At 37.1% G+C, this 26,274-nt stretch overlaps 11 protein-coding genes and 2 non-coding genes across 13 annotated transcripts; 6 read left to right on the top strand and 7 right to left on the bottom strand.

Annotated features, from left to right (window-relative positions):
* Nucleotides 1-486: 486 nt before the first annotated feature.
* Nucleotides 487-2,628, top strand: BUD14 (protein phosphatase regulator BUD14; the record flags this gene model as incomplete). Its single annotated transcript, XM_056226604.1, has 1 exon — nucleotides 487-2,628. One exon carries the CDS (start codon nucleotides 487-489, stop codon nucleotides 2,626-2,628), a length of 2,142 nt encoding a protein of 713 aa, XP_056080233.1.
* A 392-nt stretch (nucleotides 2,629-3,020) lies between these two features.
* On the bottom strand, nucleotides 3,021-3,093 carry Smki_1.trna2A. The gene has a single exon. It is a non-coding gene; the product is annotated as a tRNA-Ala (tRNA).
* An 862-nt stretch (nucleotides 3,094-3,955) lies between these two features.
* Nucleotides 3,956-4,783, bottom strand: SEN34 (tRNA splicing endonuclease subunit SEN34; the record flags this gene model as incomplete). The annotated part of the gene is made up of 1 exon (XM_056226592.1): nucleotides 3,956-4,783. One exon carries the CDS (start codon nucleotides 4,781-4,783, stop codon nucleotides 3,956-3,958), a length of 828 nt encoding a protein of 275 aa, XP_056080232.1.
* Nucleotides 4,784-5,134: 351 nt separating this feature from the next.
* On the top strand, nucleotides 5,135-7,000 carry RFA1 (replication factor A subunit protein RFA1; the record flags this gene model as incomplete). Its single annotated transcript, XM_056226581.1, has 1 exon — nucleotides 5,135-7,000. One exon carries the CDS (start codon nucleotides 5,135-5,137, stop codon nucleotides 6,998-7,000), a length of 1,866 nt encoding a protein of 621 aa, XP_056080231.1.
* A 516-nt stretch (nucleotides 7,001-7,516) lies between these two features.
* SWD1 (COMPASS subunit protein SWD1) lies at nucleotides 7,517-8,803 on the bottom strand (the record flags this gene model as incomplete). The annotated part of the gene is made up of 1 exon (XM_056226570.1): nucleotides 7,517-8,803. The coding sequence occupies one exon, from the start codon at nucleotides 8,801-8,803 to the stop codon at nucleotides 7,517-7,519; it is 1,287 nt and encodes a 428-aa protein (XP_056080230.1).
* A 271-nt stretch (nucleotides 8,804-9,074) lies between these two features.
* ERP1 (Erp1p) lies at nucleotides 9,075-9,734 on the top strand (the record flags this gene model as incomplete). The annotated part of the gene is made up of 1 exon (XM_056226559.1): nucleotides 9,075-9,734. The coding sequence occupies one exon, from the start codon at nucleotides 9,075-9,077 to the stop codon at nucleotides 9,732-9,734; it is 660 nt and encodes a 219-aa protein (XP_056080229.1).
* A 191-nt stretch (nucleotides 9,735-9,925) lies between these two features.
* NUP60 (FG-nucleoporin NUP60) lies at nucleotides 9,926-11,542 on the bottom strand (the record flags this gene model as incomplete). The annotated part of the gene is made up of 1 exon (XM_056226548.1): nucleotides 9,926-11,542. One exon carries the CDS (start codon nucleotides 11,540-11,542, stop codon nucleotides 9,926-9,928), a length of 1,617 nt encoding a protein of 538 aa, XP_056080228.1.
* A 1,380-nt stretch (nucleotides 11,543-12,922) lies between these two features.
* TFC3 (transcription factor TFIIIC subunit TFC3) lies at nucleotides 12,923-16,210 on the top strand (the record flags this gene model as incomplete). Its single annotated transcript, XM_056226537.1, has 1 exon — nucleotides 12,923-16,210. The coding sequence occupies one exon, from the start codon at nucleotides 12,923-12,925 to the stop codon at nucleotides 16,208-16,210; it is 3,288 nt and encodes a 1,095-aa protein (XP_056080227.1).
* A 64-nt stretch (nucleotides 16,211-16,274) lies between these two features.
* VPS8 (CORVET complex membrane-binding subunit VPS8) lies at nucleotides 16,275-20,093 on the bottom strand (the record flags this gene model as incomplete). Its single annotated transcript, XM_056226526.1, has 1 exon — nucleotides 16,275-20,093. The coding sequence occupies one exon, from the start codon at nucleotides 20,091-20,093 to the stop codon at nucleotides 16,275-16,277; it is 3,819 nt and encodes a 1,272-aa protein (XP_056080226.1).
* Nucleotides 20,094-20,643: 550 nt separating this feature from the next.
* On the bottom strand, nucleotides 20,644-21,619 carry EFB1 (translation elongation factor 1 subunit beta; the record flags this gene model as incomplete). Its single annotated transcript, XM_056226515.1, has 2 exons — nucleotides 20,644-21,175; nucleotides 21,540-21,619. The coding sequence occupies 2 exons, from the start codon at nucleotides 21,617-21,619 to the stop codon at nucleotides 20,644-20,646; spliced, it is 612 nt and encodes a 203-aa protein (XP_056080225.1).
* A 735-nt stretch (nucleotides 21,620-22,354) lies between these two features.
* Nucleotides 22,355-24,295, top strand: SSA1 (Hsp70 family ATPase SSA1; the record flags this gene model as incomplete). Its single annotated transcript, XM_056226504.1, has 1 exon — nucleotides 22,355-24,295. The coding sequence occupies one exon, from the start codon at nucleotides 22,355-22,357 to the stop codon at nucleotides 24,293-24,295; it is 1,941 nt and encodes a 646-aa protein (XP_056080224.1).
* Nucleotides 24,296-24,550: 255 nt separating this feature from the next.
* Smki_1.trna1P lies at nucleotides 24,551-24,653 on the bottom strand. The gene is made up of 2 exons: nucleotides 24,618-24,653; nucleotides 24,551-24,586 (listed from the first exon to the last, which is right to left on the bottom strand). It is a non-coding gene; the product is annotated as a tRNA-Pro (tRNA).
* A 920-nt stretch (nucleotides 24,654-25,573) lies between these two features.
* Nucleotides 25,574-26,221, top strand: ERP2 (Erp2p; the record flags this gene model as incomplete). Its single annotated transcript, XM_056226493.1, has 1 exon — nucleotides 25,574-26,221. The coding sequence occupies one exon, from the start codon at nucleotides 25,574-25,576 to the stop codon at nucleotides 26,219-26,221; it is 648 nt and encodes a 215-aa protein (XP_056080223.1).
* Between the last annotated feature and the right edge of the window lie 53 nt (nucleotides 26,222-26,274).

The raw sequence follows: 26,274 nt of genomic DNA, 5'->3' as shown, positions 1-26,274 counted from the left end.
GTCCTTACTATTTGTATGTGTAACTTTTTAAGCGATGCTTATGATTCAATTGCTTCTTAGTACTATTAGCTCCTGCAAAAACACCGCCGTCAATTGTTTTACCCCAACGAATCCAGATGGGTATATATATACATGTCTACATATGCACAGATTGCGTCTTCGAGATTAGTATTATTACATTCTCATCTCTCGCAAGAGTCAGACTGACTCGTGAATGGGCTTCGGGTGACCTTTAGGGCATTCTTTTTTCACTTTCAGAAAAAGTTTCAGATGAGTTGAAATTTCTAATAATGGCTACTTGGATCAAGTCCCGTCAACAAAGAAGTTTGTACCGTGATACGTTAGTTGTGTTTTCTGCTTTGTTGTCGAGCATAACCGGATCCATTCTTTCCTGTTTGTGGTATTATTTAAGGAGCTGGACGTGTTCAAGTCAAGGGAGAGGCGAAATACACATCTTTTTGGACACATTCTCTGCGTAGTAAGAGAATGAGTAATAAGGAAGAGCATGTTGATGAGGCTTCTGTAAGTGCTATCAATGAGGTTAGTTGCATAGCTGCTACACGTGATAATGGTTATGTACCTTCACTAATCACGTCGAGGTCGGGTATGGACCCCTTACAATCGCATGCCCTCCTGAATGATCCAACCCTAATAGAAGATTATTCTGATATCATTAATAATAGGCCTGCGGGCGGAAATAAGTTGACTTTAGGGAATGAAGATTCTGAGAGTATGGGTGGGAGTGTTGTGGTGACGCCCACCTCGAACAAGAGTTCGCCTTTCAACTCGAAACTTAACATACTGGGCAACGCAACGGAAAAGAGCCATACTGCTCTGCGAAATAGAGAAGACAACGAAGTTGTCGAAGAGAAGGGCTTGGAAAAACATACGCACAACGACAGCAAAATAGATCAACGACATTCAAAAGAAAACTCTACTGAGTTGCCCGACTCATATGATTATTCGGATTCTGAATTCGAGGATAATTTAGAAAGAAGGCTACAAGAGATTGAAACTGATTCTGTGGACAGCGCTGATAAGGATGAACAGCATTTTGTAGTGAACGACGCAGTGAATCGAGAACTTTCTGACGTTGACGATTTTAGTGATGGATTGAAATACGCCATCTCCGAGGACGAAGACGAGGAAGAGGACTATACTGATAATGAGGATTTTGTTAAAAAATTTGAGGATGCAGACTTTGAAGGAGAGAAGGACGATTTGGATGAGGAAAGTGACGATTATCAACCTCTATCACCGCCAAAAGAACTGGATCCTGATAAATTATATGCACTATATGCGTTCAATGGACATGATTCCTCACATTGTCAATTAGGGCAAGACGAACCTTGTATACTGTTGAACGATCAAGATGCCTACTGGTGGTTGGTGAAAAGGATCACGGACGGTAAGATTGGGTTTGCGCCCGCAGAAATTTTAGAAACTTTCCCAGAAAGACTGGCTCGATTAAATTGTTGGAAAAATGAAAACATGTCTTCTCAGTCGGTAGCTTCCTCCACGGATTCCATAGAAGATTCAACCGACTCTCGTAAAATAATCGAGAGTGATACAGAGAGCATAATTCCGACACCTGCATTAAATGGGTATGGCAAAGGGAGCAAATCTGTTAGTTTCAATGATGTCGTAGGTTATGCAGATAGGTTCATAGATGATGCGGTGGAGGACACCTCCTTAGATAGTAACGATGGTGGTGATGATGATTACAAAAAATCGCACGATGATGTTGTTAATGATGGTAATGAAACTAAACTAAGACATCGGGACGAATTTACTGAAGCCAAGCTAAATCTTAACAAATTTCAGGATGACGATATGAGTGATGTGGTGAGTGATGTCTCGTTTAGTACATCTTTGAGTACGCCATTGAACGTAAAAAAAGTTCGGAGGGTAGGCAATAAAAACGACAGTCCACTCAAGGCAGCGTCAAGTAACGACAGCGAAGACGACCACAATGCGAATCACAATTTGGGACAAGAAAAATTGGAGCCTGTAGAAGGTGATTACGATACCGATCTAAGAAAAGTATTTGAAGCGCCCCGTATGCCATTTGCGAATGGTATGGCGAAATCAGACTCTCAAAACTCTCTTTCAACAATTGGTGAGTTTTCACCTTCATCATCAGAATGGACGAATGAATCACCATCAACGCCACTAGTTGAAGAAAGCAGCGGCATTCCATCATCTAGAGCAATAAAGGACATTTCACAATATATTCATGCAGAACCGAAAATTGAAGAGTCGACAAATTTTGAAAATACACAACAACAAACTCAACCCAGTACGGAGATTACCGAAGGAATGGAGAATCATGATGAGATAGAACCACCCGGAGAGGAACTCGAGAAACACCATAGTACGAATGAGGTAGAAAAGCGATCGAGCCTATCGTTACGTTCATCATCAGAGGAAGATTTCTATATGGATGATCAAAGAGCGATATCATCAACGAGCATAAGTAGTTCATTTTCTGGATCAAGGGCATTGTCTAATACCAATATATTCGATCCGGCTTCAAAGCCCCATTCTTTGGTTCAACATCTCTATGCTCCAGTTTTTGACAGGATGGATGTGTTGATGAAACAATTGGATGACATTATTCGCAAATGATGTTCTTTTTATAACACTTATCTCTTTCCATCCGACGAACTTGCATCATAATTCATAAATATTTGCTTCTTTTAGAATCATTTCAAAAAAAAACCGAGATAATATACAGTCTTGCATTCAGAACAGCTAAGCAAACAACTATATATTGTATCTACAAAGTTTATCTTTTTTAGTTTCTAGAAGAACACTGAATTGAAAGAATGAAATGTTGTGCTTACTTCACGATCATTTCTAAAATGTCATATAAATGTGACTCGAAAAAGGAAATGACTCTCAACAAGTGTACTTTCGGAATACAATATCAGTGTCAAAATCGTCAGCAAATAGATCGGTCACACTATCGTTTCTATTATTAATTGATTAGCAAAATCCCGTTATAGGGGGTAAAAACATGGACGCAACCGGAATCGAACCGATGACCTCTTCCTTGCAAGGGAAGCGCGCTACCAACTGCGCCATGTGCCCAAATTGTTATACCTCTGAGTATCACAGAATCTGCTCATACCAGAATTTTTATGATATGTTCTGGGGAAGTTATTCGTCGCCAAAACTCATTTTCAACCTGATTCACTCAGAATATTACTTTCCTTTATATTCTACAGATTTAAGCTGCTGAAATAAGAACCGACTATCATCTTTCGACTAGTAACCTGTTGGAATGTGTTGGAATAAGTAATTACTACTATACACCTATTCGTATAAATTGGAGTAGAAAAATTCTAATAATAGAATTTACTGCAGTAATGAGATAAAGATCTATTAATTGATCAGAACTTATTATATAAGAAGATGAGTTATCACCAAATTCTTATCATCAAAACTCTGATTTTGAGATAATAGTGGAGTTTGATGTAATTGTTGGGATTCCATTTTTTATAAGGCAATAATATTAGGAATGTAGATATACTAGAAGTTCTCCTCAGAGATTTAGGAATCCATAAAAGGGAATCTGCAATTCTATTTTTAGAATTTACCTAATCCAATTTATACGAAGAGCGTCTAGTTGTAATCACTTACCTCAATATACACGAATAAATGTATACTAGTAATCACTTATTCAAACAAGTAATCCCTTATTCAAACACATTGTGTAGAAGTATAAAATTACATTTGTGGATTCAAGGATCTTGGAGTGGGGCTTTTGTAGTCTAATGTACACGAATCAAAACAAAACGTTTAATTATTCACCGACTTACTTATAAATGAATCACAATATAAATGTGAGGATACTACACTACTTATATGTATAATTTCTTTGGATATATGTCGCCAAAAAATAAGCTCCTCAGAAAATGGAAAAGAAAGTATACATAGCCTAGTTTTCAGATTAACCAAACCCAGCCCATTCTACAGAAAAGAAATGAGTTTCGTTAGTTTGTTCCTCAACACCACCTATTACCCAAAGTTTTTTTACAGTAGTACCTAATCTTGCCCCGCTTATCATTGATATCAGATCAATCGGCTCATTATGATAATCGATCGCATCTTGAATGGTCAAATGTGAATGAAAACGTAGCGGATCACCTGGATAAGCTATAAACTTCCCACCAAAGCGTCCGCCTGGGGATAAAACGTACCCCTGATCCCTCAATGCCTTGTATAAAAAGTACGTTTGCATTTTCCCTGCCTGTCTATACTGCTTGAATAACAAATCACGAATATAATCATATGATAGGCCATCTGACTCAATATTGATATCTTCCAAGATCATAGAAGTATCGGCAATATCAATGAACAAAGAAGATTCGATTAGGTGGTCATTATTATTTGATTTATTCAACTGTTCCAGTTCTTCGGCTGTAGTTTCGTCATTGATTTTACCAATTTTTTTTAATTTTTCAATGTGTTCATCCTTTTTGAACTTTCTCTGATATTCGAATGACTTATTTAAACGATCTTCGACAAGTTTAGACAACTTAGCCCCCCGCTCTCGTGTTATTCCTGTCATAATCTTATCCCCACCTTGTCTTATTATTTTCACATCGGCAAGATTATTATGGTGCAGCCATAACACATCTTCTAGCATAAGTCTCAGAGGTACCGACAAAAATACGTTCTGCTGCGCTGCAGTAGGTAAAGTTCCAGATAGCACACCACAAATGCCCCACTTTCTCAGAAGTTGAATGTGACGTATGTCGAATACTAGCGGTGCCATCAACACCACATCGCCATTTTCCGTCCTTTTTTCATATACACTGATAGTTATACGTCTATCGTCTTTTCCGGTCATATACCTCAGTGTGCAAGCTAGCCTGGATGAACTTCTTTTCGCTTTACCTTCTCAATTTGTCACTCTTCTTCACTACTCAATAGAACATCTTTCTGGTCGGAAAAATGTCACGCGTAAAAAAATGGACGAAGCGACTACAGACGCGTGAATATAACATAGTGGAATACTTGAACAAATGTTATCACTTATAAGTTCTATACCAAACAAGAGCTAGTTACTCTTTGTAGTATTGTAAAGGTGCAAACAGCAAGAGAACCAGAAATATAGTTACAAAAGATGAGCAGCGTGCAACTATCAAAGGGCGACTTCCATAGCATCTTCACCAACAAGCAGAGGTATGATAATCCCACCGGTGGCGTTTACCAAGTTTACAACACCAGAAAATCTGATGGCGCCAACAGCAACAGAAAGAACTTGATCATGATCTCCGACGGTATTTACCATATGAAGGCTCTATTGAGAAACCAAGCTGCATCTAAGTTTCAGTCAATGGAACTGCAAAGGGGTGACATCATTCGCGTGATAATTGCAGAACCTGCCATTGTCAGGGAAAGGAAGAAGTACGTTCTATTAGTTGATGATTTTGAGTTGGTTCAGTCACGTGCTGATATGGTCAATCAAGCTAGTACGTTTTTAGATAATTATTTCTCAGAGCATCCCAATGAAACCTTGAAAGATGAAGATATCACTGATAGTGGTAATACAACTAACCAGACAAACGCCGGCAATGTCGGAGTCCCCGATATGCTGCATTCAAACTCTAACTTAAATGTCAGCGAGAAAAAATTGGTTAATGAAAACTCTCACTCTCAAAAATCCAGACCAATTTTTGCAATCGAACAATTGTCTCCATATCAAAATGTTTGGACTATCAAGGCAAGAGTCTCTTACAAGGGAGAAATCAAGACATGGCACAATCAAAGAGGTGATGGTAAACTATTCAATGTCAACTTCTTGGACACCTCTGGAGAGATTAGAGCCACCGCCTTCAACGATTTTGCTACCAAATTTAACGAAATTCTTCAAGAAGGCAAAGTATACTACGTATCAAAGGCAAAGCTGCAACCAGCTAAGCCACAATTCACTAACCTTACACATCCCTACGAACTGAATTTGGATAGGGACACTATTGTAGAAGAATGTTTTGATGAAAGTAATGTTCCAAAAACACATTTCAATTTTATCAAATTAGACGCTATCCAGAACCAAGAAGTAAATTCTAACGTAGACGTCCTCGGTATTATCCAAACTATCAACCCACATTTTGAATTAACTTCCAGAGCTGGAAAAAAATTTGATCGTCGTGATATCACTATTGTCGATGATTCTGGGTTTTCCATCTCCGTCGGTCTATGGAATCAACAAGCGCTTGATTTTAACCTTCCTGAAGGCTCTGTTGCTGCTATCAAAGGCGTTCGTGTAACAGATTTTGGTGGCAAGTCTTTGTCCATGGGGTTTTCGAGTACTTTAATTCCAAATCCAGAAATCCCTGAGGCATATGCCCTAAAAGGTTGGTATGATTCGAAAGGCCGCAATTCAAGCTTCACCACACTGAAACAAGAACCTGGTATGGGCGGTCAATCTGCAGCTAGCTTAACGAAATTTATAGCTCAGCGTATCACTATTGCCAGGGCTCAAGCCGAAAATCTAGGAAGAAGTGAGAAGGGCGATTTTTTTAGTGTGAAGGCTGCCATAAGTTTCTTGAAAGTTGATAATTTTGCATATCCTGCCTGTTCTAATGAAAATTGTAATAAAAAAGTCCTGGAACAGCCTGATGGTACCTGGAGATGTGAGAAATGTGACACCAACAATGCAAGTCCAAATTGGAGGTATATATTGACGATATCAATTATTGACGAAACCAACCAACTTTGGCTCACCCTGTTTGATGACCAAGCCAAACAATTATTGGGTGTTGATGCTAATACATTAATGTCTTTGAAGGAGGAAGATCCGAACGAATTTACTAAAGTTACTCAGAGTATCCAAATGAATGAGTATGACTTTAGAATTAGAGCGCGCGAAGATACATACAACGATCAAAGCAGAATCAGATATACCGTTGCTAACCTACACAGTTTGAATTACAAGGCTGAGGCCGATTACCTGGCTGATGAGTTATCTAAGGCTCTATTAGCTTAAAGTATTCGATAAATCAACCAATATTTAGTTTATGTAACATACAGGAATTCAAGAAATTTTTTTATTCTACTTCTACTGAAAAGTAATGATTATAAATTTCCTTCACGAAGCGGCTCAGCTAACCGTAAATGACTAGGTTTATGATCACACGTGTTGCCATGCACGCTTTAGTATTATACAAATAAGAATTCATACACAGGTGAATAAAACTTGTGGAAAAGTCAGGTAATAGTATGATACTACTAACGCTAATTTGGCCTTGTTCAGGTATATAAATTTCAACCGCTGGGAACTTTGAATCCGCTTTTGAAACTGTTCGCATCAAGTTATTATTAAGATTCCACCACAGTGTGTTCCTGTTAGTAAGAGCATAATAAATTTCATATTAGCAGAAGGAGTGCAAAAACACGTAATAATACCTAATTTTGCAGTAGGCAAAATTAAAAAGGGTATAAATATACCAGTTCAAAGTCATACGCCATGCTTAGCTTACTGATATTGATGAAGGGCCTAAGTTTAATCTGATGATGACTGCATCTTGATTATCCTCGTGTAATCGGTAGGGATTGTGAACCGCTCAATGAGCAGGTTATTACCTCTCACGTCATACTGCTCTCTCGATCGAAGATCAATGTTTATTTCTTCCTCATGTTCTAATCCTTGCTGCTGTTCAGCTTCATCAACTTCATCAAACTCATCTTCTTTCTCCAAATAGTCAACATTTTCTTCGACTTCTTCAAAATCTGGCGCCAGAGCACTCCATTTTGGTGGAACAACAACTGACCAGACGTATACATTTCCAGATTCAAAACCATTACTCACGATACTCATACTATAGAAGTCCCAATTTATATCTATCAATTCCTCTTCAGCACCTTCTAGAACTCTCACTAAAGTTCCACTCGTGGTTTCCCAAATGTATAGTTCATGAGCAGAAGAACCGTGTGTAGAAGCTACTAAATATTCAGCGGTATTATTACTAAAGAGAATGCAATTCCACTGCAATTTATTAATCACATCCTGATACTTATGCTCGAAGTTTAACTCAACAGTAGAGTTTTCATCATCAATATTTATCTCATATTGTCTTATTGTTCTATCCGAACAGTTAATAGCCAGCCTTCTACCATTCTGTGAAACGACCACATGTTTGATATTTGAGCCCGCAATTTTTAGAGAATGAATACATGTTGATTCAGATGAAGAGTAGAACTTGTAGAAGTCTAGCCAACCTTTTGAGGTTCCAACGATAATGATTTTTGGGTACTTGGTATGCACTGTACAGACAAGAACATATCCATGATCGGGCGTAGAACTCAACGTCTTTTCATTGTGTTTATTCAGACGGCTCGCCACTGGATCATTACTGAAATCAATAACATAAGCGTCACTTTCCTCAAATATTGTAGCAACACAAAGCCACTTCCTAGCATCCAGCCATTGACAGCCCCAAATTGGAGAATCGAAAATTATTTCCTTTAAAGGTTTGCTTGGTACTGAAAGATCCCAAAGTTTTATTGACCAGTCTCTAGAGCTTGTCAGCAAAAACCTGCCGTCTGGAGACCATGCGATAGAAGTAATGGGCCTGACATGCGCTCCCAACATATTTCCTGGGACACAAATAGGTCGGAACGTATCCATGTCATAAATTACAAGTGCTCCATTAGCACATCCTAAAGCCAAATAGTCACCGCAAGGACTTAACTGAAGACATTCAGTGCGTAAGGGATTCTCAATTGTATGAGTGAGCTTCTCAGGATGTTCCTTGAGAACTGCGAATGGATCCTGTAAAAGGATGTTCATGACCAAAAGATACCTCGAATGAAGGCGTTACACAGGCAGAAGAGCTTACTTTTTGTGCCTCGGTTACGTCGAAAGAACGAATATGATCGTCAACCATTTATTCGCTATATTTCTTCTACGTGAGTTCTTCTGTTGCCGTCAAAAAAAAGGAATCGCGTAATAATAAGCTGAAAAAAAACACATCAGCAGAAATGTATTCATGTAGGACATATTTTATCTTCTTTATGCGCTTTAAAAAAGTGATTAAAAGCAACAAGTACAAACACGAACCATGCTTTTAACTACTATCTTACAGATTGTTACTTGCTGTCTAGTCTTTCCAGCTCAAGTTACTGCTTTTTATTATTATACTTCCGGTTCGGAACGTAAATGTTTCCACAAGGAATTGTCTAGAGGTACTTTGTTCCAAGGAACTTACAAGGCACAAATTTACGATGACGGTATACAAGATTACAGAGATGCTGGGGCACAAGATTTTGGTGTCGTGATTGATATTGAGGAGAGTTTTGATGAGAACCACTTAGTTGTTCATCAAAAAGGTTCAGCAAGTGGTGAGATCATTTTCCTTGCCTTAGATTCAGGTGAACATAAAATATGTATTCAGCCTGAAGCCGGTGGCTGGTTAATTAAGGGTAAAACAAAGATTGACGTCGAATTCCAAGTTGGTACGGACGAAAAGTTGGATTCTAAGGGTAAAACCACAGTTGACGTCTTACATACCAAGGTTAATGTCTTGAACTCCAAGATTGCTGAAATCAGAAGGGAGCAAAAGTTGATGAGAGATCGTGAAGCTACATTTAGAGATGCATCCGAAGCCGTTAATTCTCGTGCTATGTGGTGGATTGTAATTCAATTAATCGTTCTTGCAGTTACTTGCGGTTGGCAAATGAAGCACTTGGGCAAATTTTTCGTTAAACAGAAAATTTTGTAACCAAACTAAAAGCCTTTTATGTATCTTTCTAGAGATTTATATTTAATAAAAAGCTGTTAAAATTATTCCTTCTTTTAGAAAAGGAAAAAAGAATGAACATCAAATAATATCATCTTCATATAATACTTTATACATACTTACATATTGAGTTAGATTATACAATGATTACAACACAGTGGAAGCTCCTATCGTCAAAAGGTATACAAGGACTTAAAAGTCTCGACTTTATTTTCATCAACCGAGTCATTTTCCAGTAATTTGGATTCCAAAGGAACGTTAAAATCAAACTCTCCTAGTTCTTCCTCCGAAAAACCATTCTCTACTGGAGATTTTATGTTTTTTACTTCATTATCTTTCTCCACTGCGAGATTGAAATGTGGCTTCTTTTGGACGCTATTAAAAACAAAACTATTCGATGCATCTTTTTGAGGAGTAACTGAAAAGTCAGGTTTGACAGAAGAAGAGTCGCCCTTCTTGACCTCAATTTTTGGTTTTTCAGCTAACAGATTTGTCTGTAACTTAGTAAAATTAAATTCCTTTGATGGTACAGGTGGTGTGTTCTCGCTCTTAGATCTATGCTCAGTGGATCCAACGTTTTTTGGAGCGTTAAAAGAAAAGTTAAACGTAGAAGAGGGGGGGTTACCTACACTTTCCTTCTTTTCAGGGGAGATTTCTGCTACTACGACATTCGAACGTAAGGAAGAAGATCTTGCAGGTTTATACTTAGCAAACGAATCCTTGCTTGGCGCAGGTGGCGAAATTTTGGCGACGTTAAATTGCTTCATTGATTCTTCACCTTGTTCAGGAAGCTTTTCAAATAAGGGCTTTACTTTAGATTCTTGAGTGTTCTCTTGTGTTGGCGCAATATTTGGCGAGTCCTTTTTATGTCTGCGTATTTGGTTCATATATGAAGAGTATGGGTTGGCGAGTTCCGAGGCAGCATTATTCCTCTTCACATCTTTTTCATCTAATAAAGAAACCAAGGCGGCAGCTGTATTACTTATTTTCTTCGCAGGAGCTGGCTTTGAAACACCGGCTCTTGCTGATTGAGTTGTAGTTATGCTTTGAATGGATGTGTTGGCTGTGTATGTATCTGGCATCTTTTTTGCTGCGCTATATCTATAAACGGTTGCTTTGTATGGTGATGGGAGACTGGAATAGTTGAAACTAAATTTCCTTGAACCAATGCTTCCTAGAGTCGTATTCATTGAAGCATTAGAGGTATCATATTTTGGATTGAACGTTGGCGCATTAGATACACTGATTGGTGTGCTTCCGGACTCTTTTAGGATAAAAGACTGATCAGCGTTACTGTCTTCTGGCGATCTTTGCTCTCTTTCCGAGGTTATCATGGATTTGTTTGCCTTTTGTAACAGTGCCATTACGCCCTCTATCTCAATTTCTGATAAAGGTTCATTGCCCTTTTTACTGAAAAAAGTTGCCAGCTTAGCATTAGAAACATTGGTTTCATGGGCTTCATTGTAGCGCTGTTCCTTGTTCTCAACGTCATTACTAGCTTCACCTAATACAGAAACTGCTTCAGAATGACTGAATGTAGGATCTAAAGACGCATCAGAATGGAAATATCCTCCAGGCATACTTGTAATTCTTCTGTTAAAAGTCTTATTGCATAATTTTTCATTAGCAATCTTATTTCCTGAACTTGTTCTAGTTGAGTCGTTTTGAGTAAAGAAAGTTTTGATTTTGGAGAAAAGACTTGGTTTATGGCGTGCATTGCTAATAACTTGTTTTCGATAAGGAGCCAAAGAAGTATTTGAACTAACGCTTCTTAATGATTTACGATGCATTTGTTACCGTTTAAATAATATCCTGAATTGCTTATTTGAAGTGCAAATGTAGGGTTTGTTGCTTTAATAAACTTGATATAGTGATTATACAGTGGTTATATCAAGTTTTACATTCTGAATTCGCAGAAAAAAAAGCTTCAAAAAAAAAAAAAATAAAAAAAATAACTTCTCAACAATACAATATAAACCACATAGGCATAGGGCCATAAATTGAAGTAGAAACTCCTTGAGTTAAATTTTGAGAGAAGTTTGTGAACTTTATGATGCAAAAGAAATTTAGAGGCCTTCATGTTATAGAAAAAACTATTTGGCTTAGGACTTACATATTTCGCGTCTTTCTTGCATACATTCGAAAAATTATAAGAACATAATAACTCAGTTTACTTGGAAGAAATAAGTTTGGGAAACATATTCTGGTCAATGAAAACAAATGAATACTCTGTTCATCAGAGTGCTTTTCCATGTTCTGGTGTCCTTGTTTTTATTTCCATCACAATTCTTTTATCACATACTCGTCAAATTAATATTTTAGATATCAGAAGAGGTATTCATACGAAACCAAATTAATAAGGTGTTCTACTTAGCTACTCTTTCCTCAATAATACTGTTTAATTCTATAAATTGCTGAAAAAAATAAACTACGCGCTTAGGAAAGATGTTCTGAAATATAATATATTTTTATATCTTCGGAAAGCAAAAACTGTAATTTTAAGAACATTATTTTCTTTTTAAATAAAAAAATATATATAAATTATTTTATTTTAAAAAGATTATATATAAAATATATCATGTGACTTAAATATCATTTTCACAAAAGATTGCTTTCAATTATTCAGAATTTATTATGGCATACATAATAATGGCGTACAAATTTTTGATATACTACCAATTTTATGAATGGTATTTCACCTATTAAAGTATTTTTTTCGCCTTTCTTTTATTTTCATTATGATATGGTTTTTCTCTATTTTTGGGAAAGGGCGCTTTAAATTGCGAATTTGAAATAAACAATCAATCACGTAAGGTGATTTCTAGGTAAAGCAGAAAAAGGAAGAGGCAAGTTTATTGGAGCGAACCAGGTGGAGTAACTATGGCTTTGACGATTTATCCTGATGAATTGGTTAAAATTGTGGCTGATGAAATTGCCTCAAATAAGGGAAGTATGTCTATGTCTCATTTTTTTTGCAGTCTTTCTCTCGTGAGGAATGTTCTATTTTGTAAGAGATCTTTTACTAACTACTTACCAAAGAAATCACATTGAACCAGTTATGGGATATAACTCGAAAATATTTTGATTTGTCAAATGATAAGGTTAAACAATTTGTGCTCTCGTGCGTGATTTTGAAAAAGGGCATCGAAGTGTATTGTGATGACGTTATAATGAATGAAAAAAAGGTGACAGATATTATAGATGATGTTGGTCACTCATACTCAGTCGGTATTACTGAGGATAGCCTTTGGATACTATTAACTGGATATCCCAAAAAGGAATCAACAATCGGGAATTCAGCTTTTGAACTTCTTCTTGAAGTTGCCAAAGCAGGAGGGAAAGGGATCAACACAATGGATCTGGCCCATGTGACTGGTCAAGATCCTAGAAGTGTGACAGGACGTATCAAAAAAATAAACCACTTGTTAACGAGCTCGCAATTGATTTACAAAGGGCATGTTGTGAAACTATTAAAGCTTAAACGATATAGTCATGACGGGGCCGATAATAATCCCTATATTAACATCAGAGACCATTTAGCAACAATCGTTGAAGTAGTAAAACGGTCTAAAAATGGTATTCGTCAGATAATTGATTTGAAACGTGAATTGAAGTTTGATAAAGAGAAAAGACTCTCTAAAGCCTTTATTGCAGCGATTGCATGGCTGGATGAAAAAGAATACTTAAAGAAAGTGCTTGTGGTGTCGCCAAAAAATCCTGCTGTTAAAATCAGATGTGTGAAATACATGAAAGACGTTCCAGATTCTAAAGGCTCACCTACGTTTGAGTATGATAGTAATAGTGCTGATGAGGATTCTGTATTAGACAACAAGGCAAGTTTGGAAGATGAAGACTCTGTTGAAGGTTTGGATAATTTCAATGCAACTGATCTATTGCAAAATCAAGGCCTTGTCGTTGAAGACAAAGAAAATGCTGTGAAGAATAAAGTCCTTCTTAATCGATTCTATCCATTGCAAAATCAGACTTACGATATTGCAGATAAGTCCGGTCTCAAAGGAATTTCAACTATGGATGTTGTTAATCGAGTAACAGGAAAGGAATTCCAGCGAGCTTTTACAAAATCAAGCGAGTACTATTTAGAAAGTCTAGATAAACAAAAAGACAATATAGGCGGGTATAGACTTTTCCGCATATACGATTTTGAGGGAAAGAAAAAGTTCTTTAGGCTATTCACAGCTCACAACTTTCAAAAGTTGACAAATGCAGAAGATCAAATATCTGTTACAGAAGGATTTGATGAACCAGGCAAATCACATACCGATTTGAAAACTCTTAACGAGAAAAATTTCGTGGCTCTCAATAATACTGTTAGATTCACAAAGGACAGTGATGGCCATGATATATTTTTCTGGCACGGTGATTTGAAAATTCCGCTGAATTCGAAGAAAACTCCGAACAATAAAAAGCGGAAGAGGCAGACTAGAAACACTACTGATAATTCTGTGACGGTGAACAATGTCTCAACTCCAAAAAGGATTAAGCTCGAGCAACATGTTAGTACTGTGCAGGAGATAAAAGCTACAGAAGACAGCCCAATTTCAAACAGAAGTGGCACTGTCAAAGGTAAGGTAGTTAACTTTGGTGGTTTTTCGGCCCGTTCTTTGCGTTCGTTACAAAGGCAGAGAGCAATCTTGAATGTTATGAATAAAATCGGTGGTGTAGCATACTTGAGGGAACAATTCTATGATGTTGTTTCCAAGTTTATGGGCTCTGCAACAACATTGGATAAAAAGACTGTTCGGGGAGATGTTGACTTGATGGTAGAAAATCAAAAATTAGGAGCAAGAACAGAGCCTGCGTCAGGAAGAAAGATCATTTTTTTGCCCAGCATTGGAGAGGACGTTATTCAAACATACATTTTGAAAGAGAAAGATAGCAAGAAAGCAACCTATACCGATGTTATACATGATACGGATATATACTTTTTTGACCAAACGGAAAGAAATAGATTTCATAGAGGGAAGAAATCTGTTGAAAGAATTCGTAAGTTTCAGAACCACCAAAAAAATGCAAAGACTAAAACTTCAGAACGGGTGAGCTCTAAGAAAAACACATTAGTCGGTGTATCAGACGGAATCATTAAAAGCAGAGACAAAAAAACATCTGCGAGTAGAGCGCCGGTGGTTGTTGAAAATGATAAAGGAAGTAAGACAATCTATCATGCTGGTACTAAAGAAGGTGTTCAAGCCTTAATCAGAGCTGTTGTCATCACTAAAAGTATCAGAAACGAAATTGTGTGGAATGAAATAACAAAGTTGTTTCCTAATAACTCTTTAGATAATCTAAAAAAGAAGTGGACAGCACGCCGAGTTAGAATGGGCCATAGTGGCTGGAGGGCATATATAGATAAGTGGAAAAAAATGCTTGTCCTAGCTATCAAAGCTGAAAGAATCTCATTGAAGGATGTTGAAGAACTAGATCTCCCTAAATTGCTCGACATTTGGACGTCATTTGATGAGAAAGAAATAAAGAAATCATTATATCTTTATAAGAACTATGAGGAGAATAGGAAAAGACTCACTCTTATTCGTGACGATACATTGGTACAGTCTAACAATGATCTGGCTATGTCTTCAATGATTCAAAGAGAGATTTCTTCACTAAAGAAGACTTACACTAGAAGGGTTTCCAGTTTTACTAAAGACTCAGGGAAGATTCAAAGCGACGATTATATCCGTACAGTGATTCGGTCGATTCTAATTGAAAACTCTTCGATTACTCGAAATGAAATAGAGGCATTGAAGAATGTAGGAAAAGAGTCAATAGATAATGTTATTATGGATATGGCTAGAGAGAAGCAAGTTTATCTGCATGGTGCAAAACTTGAATGTACTGACACACTACTAGACATTTTGAAAAGTAAAGGAAACTACAAAGACTTCGAAATTGCTTTTCAATATAGAACTAAGATTAATGAGCTATTGGAGGTTGGAAACGCCATTGTTATTAACCAAGAACCATCCGACATATCTTCATGGGTATTAGTTGATTTGGTTTCTTCTGAGTTATTGAGCATGAATATAATACCAATGATGAGAAACGTTCGGCCATTGACTTATACTTCAAGAAGATTTGAAATAAGAACCCTAACTCCACCTTTAATTATATATTCCAAATTGCAATCAAAATTGAACAAGCCAAAACAATCTGCTGTCCATATTCCGCTTGGAAAGCCCTTTTCCCGTTTGTGGGTTGATGGATATGGTTCCATTAGACCAAATATATGGAAGCAAGTAGTTACTATGGTCGTCAATGAAATACAATTTCATCCAGGAATAACCCTGAGCAGGTTGCAATTTAAATGCCGTGAAGTACTTTCGCTCCAAGAAATTTCTGAAATATGCAAGTGGCTCCTAGAAAGACAAGTTTTAATGAATATGGGCTTTAGTGGTTTCTGGGTTAACCATAACTGGTATTCTCTGTTTGAGTTTACGTAACTAAAATAAAGTCATGTAATTTTACTTTTATGTAAGGAAAACTGCATTAAATAAAAAAAGTATATCACTTTGGGTTAGATTCTGTTTGACAAATTAAACAAAAGTATTCGTTGGGCCTTTGGGCCAGATTTTCGAGACAAGTCTGGTGAAAGCCATGGTGACATTTGAATATCACAAGAGGGGTCTTGAGATCTACGCTAATCATATCTTGGTTACGCTGTACATTCTCCCAAACCAGGAAAAGTAACGGGTCTAGACCAGCTCCCCATATTTTTTTCCCGCAGACTTCACAGTCTTCGGTGTGTATAGACCATCCTTCGCTCAAAAATTTCCTATAAAGTTGGACTAGATCTTGTGAGGAATCCTCTATTATTTTCTGAATTAATCCAGAAAGTGATCTTTCCAATTTGTAAGTAGTGAAAACATTCAGTAGTAATTGTTTCAAATCCTGGACCCTCATCAAAATGACGTCTTGATGCTCAAGAACAGAAGACATTATTTCCCAGAATTCTCCACACCAATCCTTTTGAGAGGAACTTTTGGACCTAATCAATCCCAAAAATGCCTCTTGCAGTAGTTTATTACACAGACCTTTCTTTTCATTGTGTGAAGGGTAATGCCCATATAGAGTGATTAGAAATGTAATCAAAAATACCCAACACGATTTCTTTCCAGTACCAGCAGAATTACAATCATCGAAAGCTCTCCTTAAGCAATCCAAAAAGGTATTCATATTAGTTTCCCCTTCATTTAAACATTGTTCAATAGAGTTCAATAAATCCCTGACTGCAAGGTTATAATTTTGTAAGCGTTCGTGAATTACAGCAGCAGCCTCAAAGTTCAAATCTTGATTCAATAAGTCCAATACACGTAGGCTCTCAGCGTTGCTGAGATCTGTCCTGTTTAGCCACAATATCATTTCCCTTTTATTCTTGTATTTACTGCTCAACTCGATGTATAGAGTCCTCAAGCGCTTATCGACTTTATTGCTAACATTTGACAAAGAGAATAGATTATCTAGGTATTTCTGCTGAATCTCTTCATTCTTTACTTTCAAGATTTCTTGGTGAAGACTAATATCGAAATTAGAGAATATTATCACGCATTTCTGAATGCCAATCTTTGAAAGAAGAAGTTCAAAGTTCATTTCGATAATTTCAGTAACTTTGCTACATTCCAAACTTCCGGGTGGGCAATTTTTCAGTATATACTCAGTTAGGGATACAATATCAGTGTTATACTCTTTTTCGACATTTTTTGTTTCTAAAAGTAGTGAAAGCGCATTGGAGTACTTGTTCTCATTTTTATAAATGTGGAAGAGAACTTTATTGAACTTTTTTTCCTTTAATTCAAGTATGAAATTTTCGGTAGTTTTCGAATGGTAATAAGGCAGAAGTGACTCTAGGGCTATTTGAGAAATATCATATATACCTTCAACCTTGGAGGAGCATATGGTACAAACAACGCAATCTAGCGCTTGATTAGATACCTTAATGAATTGAGGATACTTTGATACACTAGTTGCAATGAAAATTGCAACAAGTACCCTGATGTCATTACAATGTTCCGTGGATTTCATAATATCCAATAACAGGTCAATAATATATTGCCTACTGATTGATTCAGGTTCTCCATTTAATGTTACCATATCATTGTCATCGTTGAATAGAGATGCTTCGAACACTTCATTAAGCATAGCTAAAAATCTGTTAGGATTAGATTTCAATAAAAGGTTAAAGTAAGGAAAAGCGAGCTCTTCTTCGGGATCATCACATATGTAAAGTTTATGGTCACTGTTCATTGGCCATTTTATAGAATAACCGCTGAAAATAAAAGCGGATAGTTCTCTTTGAACTTCAATGCATTTAGAACTGGGTGATAAGGGTAGGTTCTGTGGATACTGTCTACCAGTAAGAATATACGTTAGGTAATCAAATATAGTCGTTTCAGAGGGTGCTTGGGGACCATTGAAAATGATACATTTTTCACTTTGGTTAGAAATTCTGTATATCAAGTCTACCAGCGGGGTTTGGTAGTCATCAAAAACCTTGTTCCAAATGTATATTAATAAGTCAGACAGATTATAATGTTGGCATAATTTGACTGCAAGATCAACATCTAGTGTAATGGGATCTAACATAATAATTAAGTCTTCGATTACTTTTAAATCCTCCTCCTTAGCATAGTAATCAATTATGGACTTGAAAAGGACTGGGGAAATTGACGTAACAGATCCTTGTGCAACAATGTTTGCCACAACTTCAAAGTATACTGCATTGTCTTTGGACTCAAAGAATTCCAGTCCTTGCTCCAGGAAGACCTCCAGAGGAGGAAGCGTGCCTGAGTTCTTGGAAAATCGCTGAAAAACACGAACCACAACCATTAATAGTTGGTAAACCCTATCGTAGTCTGCACTATCTTTTTTTATAAGAAACCTTAGAGCAGCCAAAGACAAATTATAAAATGGCTCCATAAGCTGTTTAGCCCTTTCTTCCTTATCATCGTATAATTTCAACAGATTTGACAATGGGCAATAAGGTTGCAGAAGAGATTCGATAAACTCCAATGCGCCTAAGTAATCACCTTTTAATATATGTCTTAAAGTAATATCTGACCAGGAAACAAATTTACCGATTTTGAATGCGTAGTTTGTTAACAAGTAAAAACTTCTTCTGCATATTACAAAATATTTATTAGGTGGGATCATTAAATCGTGAATCAAAAAGTCCAGTCTCAAAAGGATTTTGAACTCATGTTGAGGATCCAATACCAAAAATTGATGGGATATTGTTAAAACACCTAGTAGGAGCTGATCAATCCATTGAATAGATAATATAGATTCGGCAAATTCAGATGAATGTGTAGCGGATTGAACATTGAGGTCAGATAAAGACAGGGAAATAATGGAAATTTTGTTGTTTACAGAATAAGCAACCATGGAACAGTTCTGAGTCCACGAAATCGAACTATTCACCACAAGGGAGTTTCGTATTGAAGGTTCAATAGTTTCCTGGAAAATCAAAGAAACATGTGGAGATAATGAAATAAGGGCAAAATGAGTAGTAGTAAGTACGCTCAACAAATTAGTGGATATTTTCTCCTGTGATATTAAGGGAGACAACTTTGATCTTATCAGTTTCTCATTAAATGAATTCACATTTAAGATTTTTTTGGAATTATAAACCAATTGCCAAAAACCTCTTCTGTAGCCGTTATAGAGTGATACTTTACCTGTTCTATCGCTAACAATTAGGGCTGTATGTCGAGCGCCAAAAAAGTCTAATCCTGTAACTTCCTTGTTTAGATGGTCATCGATATGTAGGATTGCCGGTAAGGCGGGCGTTGGGGACATACCATTTGTTGGTTCAGAAGCGGTTTTTACTCTATATCCTACGTTCAAATTCCATAAGCATATATTTCCACTTTCATATGAAGCAGCTACATGGGTGCCATCCGAACATATCACGATCGATTTCACTGAGCTTCTTATTGAGTGAGCTGAAGGGTCCTCGAATAGGGTCGGCACTAGGATTGTTTGCAAATGCTCGTTATAATTGAAAATGAGTACGTATCCCTTGGAAGTGCCCATCAGAAAATACGTCGTCGTCGGATACAAACACGTGGGCCCTCCATAGGCACCTAAAATCGAATATACGTGAGTTAAAGTTGTCCATGAGATTATAGATCCGGAACCTTGCGACACTGCAGTAGCTACCCCTTTAGAACTATCATCGTTTGGTCGTGATGTCGCATATGAAGGATTGGATGCCAATTTTTCGCTCAATTGGGTGTAAGATCTGAATTTTAAAAAAGTCTTTTGAGTGTCATTGTTAGCCGTATCGATGCTAGATCTGCTATCGTGATCAAGACCATTTTGCTCCATTCTATATATATGTCGTGTGATAATGGTAGATTTTTAGGCTGTGTTTATTGAAACCCTGTATCTACTATTGATAACTGTGCTTATTTACACAGATATATCATTGTAAGAAGGTTCCCTTTTTTTTTCTTCAAGAAACTTACGTTATAATTATATCTTTCTCATTTGCCATATTAAGCTACGAATAATGAATTTTTCCTTTTCTTTTAACCGCGAAAATGCTACCTACAAGAACTCCTTACACCGCACTTTTTTGCCAAGCTAATATAGCTCATATAAAATTAGAATATGAAGATATTACTAGATAGATGGCATGAATATTCCCGGAATAAATTCATTTAATAAACACGATTTCTTATATAGTGGTTACACAAATTAGTAATAATGTTTCTCGTGCAGTAGAAAAATATATCATTCAAAATTCCTTCTGTTTTCTTTAGCCTAAAACCTAAGTTATTTCGTTTTCTTTTTTCATTTATTTTGTTAATCTTTACAATGTTGTTGTTGTCGTTTTTGTCGATGTTAATTATAAAAAGTTTATAGAAAAAGCTTCTTATAATTTTTGCATAGCAGCAATATCGGTAGATTGGACGTGGTCTTCGTCTTCTTCAATGCTTTGTTGCAAGTCATCCAGGGAAACCTTGTCATCTTCGACAACACAGTTAATTTGCAACTTCTTGATACCGAAACCAATTGGGATGAATTGGTGAGCACCCCAGTTCAAACCATCCATTTCGATACCCTTGACGAAAGCAACCATTTCTTCCAAATTAGTTTCATCATCCCATGGCTTGACATCAATAGTGACAATGGACTTAGCAGCTGGCTTAGCTGGCTTGGCAGCCTTCTTAGCGTTGTATGCGGCGATTCTTTCAGCCTTCAACTTTTCAGCTTCTGCATCAGCTTCTTCATCGTCGGAACCGAATAAATCGACGTCATCATCATCTTCTTCTTCAGCAACGGCAGCTGGGAAAGATTCGAATTCATCGGCCTTGGAAGCAATGTGGTTGAACCATCTGGAGAATTCTGGGTAAGCAGATTGGAAAGCCTTGAAGACAGTGACGTCAGCTTGAGAAGCAGCAGTACTATTTCAAAAAAGAGAAAAGAAACATTTTGCTTGTTAGTAATGTGCGCTTTTTTTCCATTGCAATATAACCTTAAAGACTCTGCCTATCTTTCTCTAGAGGAAAAGGGAGAATAACGGATAACAAATAATGACACTCTGTTTTGTGCTATCGTCAGACACTGTGATAGTCAACCACATTTCTTTTGTCACTCATATCGGGGGTCTTACTTCCCATCATAAACACGGACCAAAGAATTAAATTCATCATTCACATAAGCGAAAAAACGTAATCATTATTAACTATCATCCCTTTACATGGCATCACAGGAAAAGAAGAAAAAGAAAAAACAATAATCTATAAACAAAAATAAATCGGAACATACCCTTCAATGTATGACTTGTCAGCCAGAGAAGCGTTTAGTTGTTTCAAAGTTTCAATCTTGGAGAAATCGGTGGATGCCATTATGTTTGTGTATATTCGGTTGGGCTCTTCAGTGCTGAAAGGTAGAATAAAACAAAGAAAGAGATAAGAAGTGGAAGAAGAAAAATGTGCGACTAAATATAGTGGATAACCTTAAACTATTTATTCAGAGGCGACAATGTGAAAAATTTTTTCTTCAAAGGTTCGGTTGTCGACAAATTATTGCGTTGTACTTTGATCTCTACTGCGTTTCTTCACCTGCAGGTTCTGAGCCCTAAGAAAAAAAAATCTTTGGTGAAAAATGGCAGATGAAAAAAAACCAGAAAAAGAAATAAAACGCGTACGTGTGGTGTGTGGATGATATACTATCACTATCAACGATGTTTTTCATTCCTGGGAGACGTTTCTTGCCAATATTCTAGAATGTTCTAGAAGGAAAATGACAGAGAACATTTTGGAGATGTAATTAGCGTTCTTCTCCAGATTTTGGTTGAGAAAGTAATAAATCATTCTTTTTCTAGAACGTTCCATCGGCGGCAAAAGGGAGAAAAAGAACCCAAAAAGAAGGGGGCCATTTAGATTAGCTGATCGTTTCGAGGACGTCAAGGTTATATAAGGGGTAGGTCAATGTTGTCTTCGAGAATAGATTGAGTTGTGGTTTCGTATCTCTACTCATGTATTAATTTCTTTCTTTCCTCATTTGTAAGATTAGTACATCAGAAGAAAAGTAATCAAGTATTACAAGAAAATAAGAATATAAATAAACAATAGAAAAATATGTCAAAAGCTGTCGGTATTGATTTGGGTACAACGTACTCATGTGTTGCTCATTTTTCCAATGATCGTGTAGATATTATTGCCAACGATCAAGGTAACAGGACCACGCCATCTTTCGTCGCGTTCACTGATACTGAAAGATTGATTGGTGATGCTGCTAAGAACCAAGCTGCTATGAATCCTTCAAACACTGTTTTCGACGCTAAGCGTTTGATCGGTAGAAACTTTAACGACCCGGAAGTGCAAGGTGATATGAAGCATTTCCCATTCAAGCTGATTGACGTTGACGGTAAGCCACAAATTCAAGTTGAATTTAAAGGTGAGACTAAGAACTTCACTCCAGAACAAATTTCATCTATGGTTTTGGGTAAGATGAAGGAAACTGCTGAATCTTACTTGGGTGCTAAGGTCAACGATGCTGTTGTCACTGTGCCAGCTTACTTCAACGATTCTCAAAGACAAGCTACCAAGGATGCCGGTACTATTGCTGGTTTGAATGTCCTGCGTATCATTAACGAACCTACTGCTGCCGCTATTGCTTATGGTTTGGACAAGAAGGGTAAGGAAGAACATGTCTTGATTTTTGATCTAGGTGGTGGTACTTTCGATGTGTCCTTGTTGTCCATTGAAGACGGTATCTTCGAAGTTAAGGCTACCGCTGGTGACACCCATTTAGGTGGTGAAGATTTTGACAACAGATTGGTCAACCACTTCATCCAAGAATTCAAGAGAAAGAACAAGAAGGACTTGTCCACCAACCAAAGAGCTTTGAGAAGACTAAGAACCGCTTGTGAAAGAGCTAAGAGAACTTTGTCTTCTTCCGCTCAAACCTCAGTTGAAATCGACTCTTTGTTCGAAGGTGTCGATTTCTACACTTCCATCACAAGAGCCAGATTCGAAGAATTATGTGCTGACTTATTCAGATCTACTTTGGATCCAGTCGAAAAAGTCTTGAGAGATGCTAAGCTAGACAAGTCTCAAGTTGATGAAATTGTCTTGGTCGGTGGTTCTACTAGAATTCCAAAGGTCCAAAAGTTGGTCACTGACTACTTTAACGGTAAGGAGCCAAACAGATCTATCAACCCAGATGAAGCTGTTGCTTACGGTGCTGCTGTCCAAGCTGCTATTTTAACTGGTGATGAATCGTCCAAGACTCAAGATCTATTGTTATTGGATGTCGCTCCATTATCCTTGGGTATTGAAACTGCAGGTGGTGTCATGACTAAGTTGATTCCAAGAAACTCTACCATTCCAACCAAGAAGTCCGAAATCTTCTCTACTTATGCTGATAACCAACCGGGTGTCCTGATTCAAGTCTTTGAAGGTGAAAGAGCTAAAACCAAGGACAACAACTTGTTAGGTAAGTTCGAATTGAGCGGTATTCCACCAGCTCCAAGAGGTGTTCCACAAATTGAGGTCACCTTCGATGTTGATTCCAACGGTATTTTGAATGTTTCTGCTGTTGAAAAGGGTACTGGTAAGTCCAACAAGATTACCATTACCAACGACAAGGGTAGATTATCCAAGGAAGATATCGAAAAAATGGTTGCTGAAGCTGAAAAATTTAAGGAAGAAGATGAAAAGGAGTCTGAAAGAATTGCTTCCAAGAACCAATTGGAATCTATTGCTTACTCTTTGAAGAACACCATTTCTGAAGCTGGTGATAAATTGGAACAAGCTGACAAGGATGCTGTTTCCAAGAAGGCTGAAGAAACCATCTCTTGGTTAGACAGCAATACCACTGCTACCAAGGAAGAATTCGATGACAAGTTGAAGGAATTGCAAGACATTGCCAACCCAATCATGTCTAAGTTGTACCAAGCCGGTGGTGCTCCCGGTGGTGCCCCAGGAGCTGCTCCAGGAGCTGCTCCAGGTGGTTTCCCAGGCGGTGCTCCTCCAGCTCCGGAAGCTGAGGGTCCAACTGTTGAAGAAGTTGATTAAACAACTTCTCTGGGCGATTGATAATAACGAAAATGTCTTTTAATGAACTGGGTATAATGAGGAATTTTCCGAACATTTTTATTATATAAATATATACATGTAACATATATTCTATACGCTATAGAGAAAGGAAATTTTTCGAGTTAAAAAGAATGGAAAGGATGAAGAAAGAAAGGCTGTATGTATTCTTTTTGATGTGTGGGTAGAAGTGGCACGGTTGTAATAAGTCCTGTCCATGTAAATTGATAAAAAAACGGGGCGAGCTGGGAATTGAACCCAGGGCCTCTCGCATGCTTTGTCTCCCTGTTTAATCAAGAAGTCTCCCAAAGCGAGAATCATACCACTAGACCACACGCCCGTATTATTTGATGTTTTCATTAGTTAGTATTTTGACCACTTGATGGTTTTTCTTTTGAATTATACTTACTATCATTTATAGCTGATCTGTGTTAAACCTTGATTTCCTCCTATTCTATTCTATTTAGCTGAATTTTAGACTATTAAAGCTTTGTTACTACTCCATTGAGGTTTCAAAGAGATTCGTAGCGATGCAATTGAGATTTTTTAAGAAGGCCGCTCTGTAAAATCATACGTAATCTGCTAAATATTGCAATAAGAACAGACTATCATCGATTGATTAGTAATCATATTACTAGTATATTATCATATACGGTGTTAGAAGATGACATAAGTTATGAGAAGCTGTCATCGAAATAAGTGGAAGCTGAAATGCAAGGATTGATAATGTAATAAGATAATGAATAACAACATATAAAACGATGATAATAATGTTTATAGAATTGTGTAGAATTGCAGATTCCCTTTTATGGATTCCTAAATTCCCGAGGAGAACTTCTAGTATATTCTCTATACCAAATAATATTGCCTTTATCAACAATGGAATCCCAACAAGCATCTCAAAATTTACCCAAATCTCACAAATAGTTATCAGGATGCCTGAACCTCATACATATCTAACCCACCGTTTGTCTCGAGACGGTGACAATAAAGCCTTTAGCCAAAATTTTTAAGTTCTATGATATTAGTGTCCACTGTACTTAATAATAATGTCCTGCTTTATTTCAATTATTTTCAGCGACGTGTCCCGAAACACGAAAACTACATTTTGCCAAAACTTGCACTAGCTAAAATGAAAAAGTAATGGAATCTTCAGTATTGTGATCGATTAACCTTAGGGATCGACACCGCCAATTCTGTATCAACTGATTAAGCTAGGATAAGACCACCAGTGGGGCCCATTCATTGAAAAAGAAAACTATGATTAAATCTACAATCGCTCTACCCTCTTTCTTCATTGTTCTCATTTTGACGTTGGCGAATTTAGTGTCTGCATCTTCCAATTATGCGCCAGTTGCTATCACTTTACCAGCATTCAGCAAAGAATGTCTATACTACGACATGGCTACTGAGGATGATTCCTTAGCCGTGGGTTACCAAGTTCTAACCGGTGGTAACTTTGAGATTGATTTTGACATTACTGCTCCTGATGGATCTGTAATTACTAGTGAAAAACAAAAGAAATATTCCGATTTCTTGTTGAAATCATTTGGGGTGGGGAAATACACCTTTTGCTTTTCCAATAACTACGGTACGGCATTGAAAAAGGTAGAAGTTACCTTAGAAAAGGAGAAAACTTTAACTGAAGAAGCTGAAACTGAAGTTAACAATGATGATATTATCGCCAATAACGCTGTGGAGGAAATCGATAGGAACTTAAACAAAATTACAAAGGCTTTGAACTATTTGAGAGCTAGAGAATGGAGAAATATGTCCACTGTTAACTCGACCGAATCAAGGTTGACCTGGTTATCTATATTGATCATGATCATCATTGCCATTATAAGTGTTGCCCAGGTTCTACTTATTCAATTCCTCTTTACTGGTCGCCAAAAGAATTATGTTTAAGGACTTTTTGAATCTACAAAGATTATATATCCGTAAAAAATAGAACACGATCA

The sequence above is a fragment of the Saccharomyces mikatae genome, assembly GCF_947241705.1.
Source record: "Saccharomyces mikatae IFO 1815 strain IFO1815 genome assembly, chromosome: 1".
NCBI classification, from domain to species: Eukaryota; Fungi; Ascomycota; class Saccharomycetes; order Saccharomycetales; family Saccharomycetaceae; genus Saccharomyces; species Saccharomyces mikatae.
This window is presented reverse-complemented; position numbering and strand designations above follow the sequence as displayed.